General features: G+C 64.4%; 1 protein-coding gene across 1 annotated transcript in view; it reads right to left on the bottom strand.

Annotated features, from left to right (window-relative positions):
* Window positions 1–2,509, bottom strand: part of CRTC2 (CREB regulated transcription coactivator 2) — a 9,341-nt gene that overhangs the window by 4,948 nt on the left and 1,884 nt on the right. Inside the window, exons 2-4 of the mRNA XM_039849818.1 lie at window positions 1,205–1,306; window positions 1,017–1,133; window positions 409–487 (exon numbers count right to left, since the gene is read on the bottom strand). Of these exons, the coding sequence (XP_039705752.1) occupies window positions 409–487; window positions 1,017–1,133; window positions 1,205–1,306 (298 nt within the window). The remainder of the gene's footprint in view (window positions 1–408; window positions 488–1,016; window positions 1,134–1,204; window positions 1,307–2,509) is intronic.

Raw genomic sequence — 2,509 nt, 5'->3', positions numbered from 1 at the left:
TGGTCTTCCTAACGTCTGTGACCGTGAACCCTCTCCTGCAGTCAACGTAGGGGACCTGGAAAATGTCAACTAGCATCTGCCAGGACGCGCTCAGGGAGAGGGGGTCTTGGAGCCCAGCAGCTCTCCTGGGTGTGAGCATCAGGGATGATGGGATGGCCGGGGGAAGGGTCCAGGAATCTGAGTACCGCATCCGGCACCCACTGCGCACAGGAGGCGGCCATTCGCCCTGCCCCGGTCGGGCTGGGAGGCTTGGCCACCCGTGTCAACACAGCCAAGACTGGACTCTGACCCACCTGCTGCACCTGCCCGCAGCCCCGCCGGCCCTGCCCTTAGGGGAGGAGGTTCTGTGGAAAGCCCAGCCGGGCCAGCCCAACCCCAACCCAAGCTCCCTCCAGGGACAGATCCTGCCTGCCCGGGACACTGACCTCCGCCAGCTGGACTCCGGGGGAGGGGACAAGTAGGCAGGGCTGTAGGGAGAGCTGTCAATGTGCACGGCACCGGTTAAGGGAAAAGCGAGCCGAGGCCGACGGGCTGGGACCAGGCGAGAGGGCGGCGAAGGCAGCGGGGTGTCGCAGGGACGAACGCCTCGCTCTCCCCGACCAGCGCAGAGGCAGCTCAGAGAGCGGGAGAGAGTCAGGCCCGGCGGAGACGGAAGGACACAGGAGACTATCAGGGCCTGGGGGACGGGACTGCGGAGGGCCAGGCCGAAAGCTGAGGACGGAACCAGACCCCAAAGCAGGAGGCACGTCAGGGGCCCCGCGCCCAGCACGAAGAGCCCGCTGAATGAGGCCCGTCGGAGCCAGCCGGGACGGAGGGCACACTCACGAGCGGCCGTCCTCGGCACAGGGGCCAGCGCTGATGCGGGCCAGATGCTCACTCTTCTGGGGGAGAGGGGAGTGGAGAGAAGCCCCTGGAGACAGATGGGGCTGGGGGACACTGAAAGACCCTTCCTGCCGTGAGCTCCGGAGGGGCCCCGACCTGCCGCCCCAGACGCCCCCGGCCCCTGAGAAGGATATGTGGCGGGGGTAGCGGCGGAGTGGGGACACCATCCTCCGGGGATCTCGCTGCACCCGTTCCACCAGCCCGTGGTGCCGAGTGCTCCGGGACGAATCCGACGGTGAGTGGAGGGGGCTCTGCCAAAACACACAGGTGAGTCAACGCGGAAGCTGCCGAGCCAGGCTGGCCCGGGCCGGCGTCCACTCACCTGGAGCTCGGCCAGGCCGCAGCCAATCTGGTTGACGTCCGGCAGGGACCCGCCGTAGTGGCAGCTCCTCGTGTAGGCCAGTCGCAGTTTCTGGGCCTGCAGCTGAGACACGAGGGCAAATGGGCAGGTCAGGGAGGGGCCTGAGCACGCTCCTGCCCCGCTGGCCACCCCTGCCCCCCTCCGTCTCCGGGAGACGCTACTGTTGCTGCTGCTTCGAAGAGACCTGCCAGGAAAAGCTAAAAGGAAAACAAAACCCAGTGCTGGGGAAAAGGCCCGCTGAGACCCGGCACCAACGATCTGCCCAGCTCTGCTGTGGGCCGTCCCGTCGGAGAGGACACTACGCCGGCGTCACCCCGCCAGGCAGAGCCTGACCCTCTGTCCCAGTTGGCATCAGTGTAAACGGAGTCCCTGAGGGGCCACCGGAGCCCCCGGGCTGGTCACATGGGCTAACTCCTGAGGAGGAGAGCCCATTACGCACCTCCGCTTTCCCTTCCAGATGTGTCCGGGGCTAACTTGAAGACGAGGGGAAGGCCACGGTGGGTGCCACAGGGCCATCACTGCCAGCCTCTTCCCTTCCCACCCTGGAGGGCACAGGCTTCTGCGCTCTGCCCCTTGCCCAGCCTCAGGAAGGCCGCAGAGACTGCAGCTCCGAACCAGAACATCGAAGGAATGAAGGCTCTCATAGTTTAAAGGGGGGGCGGGGGGCCAAAACCAAGGCGCAGTATTCTCCTTAGTCCTGAGGCCCCTCAATGGGCAGAGAAGCCTGGAGAATAAGGCTGGGAGAAGGGACAGTGGCCCGCTCCAGTCTGGGCCAGAGCCCTCTCCCCAGCCTCATGCCCACTTTGGGGAGATAAGTCTGGCACTGCAGTGAGACACCACCTCCCTCAGCCTGGCACGATTTTAGTCTGTCTACACATCTCATGTCCCTCCATGAGAGGTGAGCACCCACTCCTGGGGCTCAGCCACTGTCCTCAGCAAGTAAACAGACCCAGGGCAGCAGATGAGGAGTAAACTCTAAGAGCTGCCGAGGACACGGCGTCATGCACAGGCCAACGTCAGACCTGACTTTCTGTTCCAGGAGGCCAGCCCAGCGAGTTTAGTGGGCACCATGCTGACCTCCGGGCCACTTAGAGTTGTCATAATATACATGACAACCCCAGCCTAGCATGGCCATCCACATGAGCCTCAATTGAGCCCTCCCAGCTGGCCGAACAGGCTAAGCCCCAGGCCTTTCAACTCTTGGGTCCCCAGCCCCTGGCCAAGTGTGCCCACTAGACTTTAATGTGCAGCAGAGAAGTCACCTGC

The sequence above is a fragment of the Pteropus medius genome, unplaced genomic scaffold, assembly GCF_902729225.1.
Source record: "Pteropus medius unplaced genomic scaffold, Ma_sr-lr_union100, whole genome shotgun sequence".
Lineage (NCBI taxonomy): Eukaryota > Metazoa > Chordata > Mammalia > Chiroptera > Pteropodidae > Pteropus > Pteropus medius.
The sequence above is the reverse complement of the archived record's forward strand: the minus strand, read 5'-3'. Positions and strand labels throughout refer to the sequence as shown.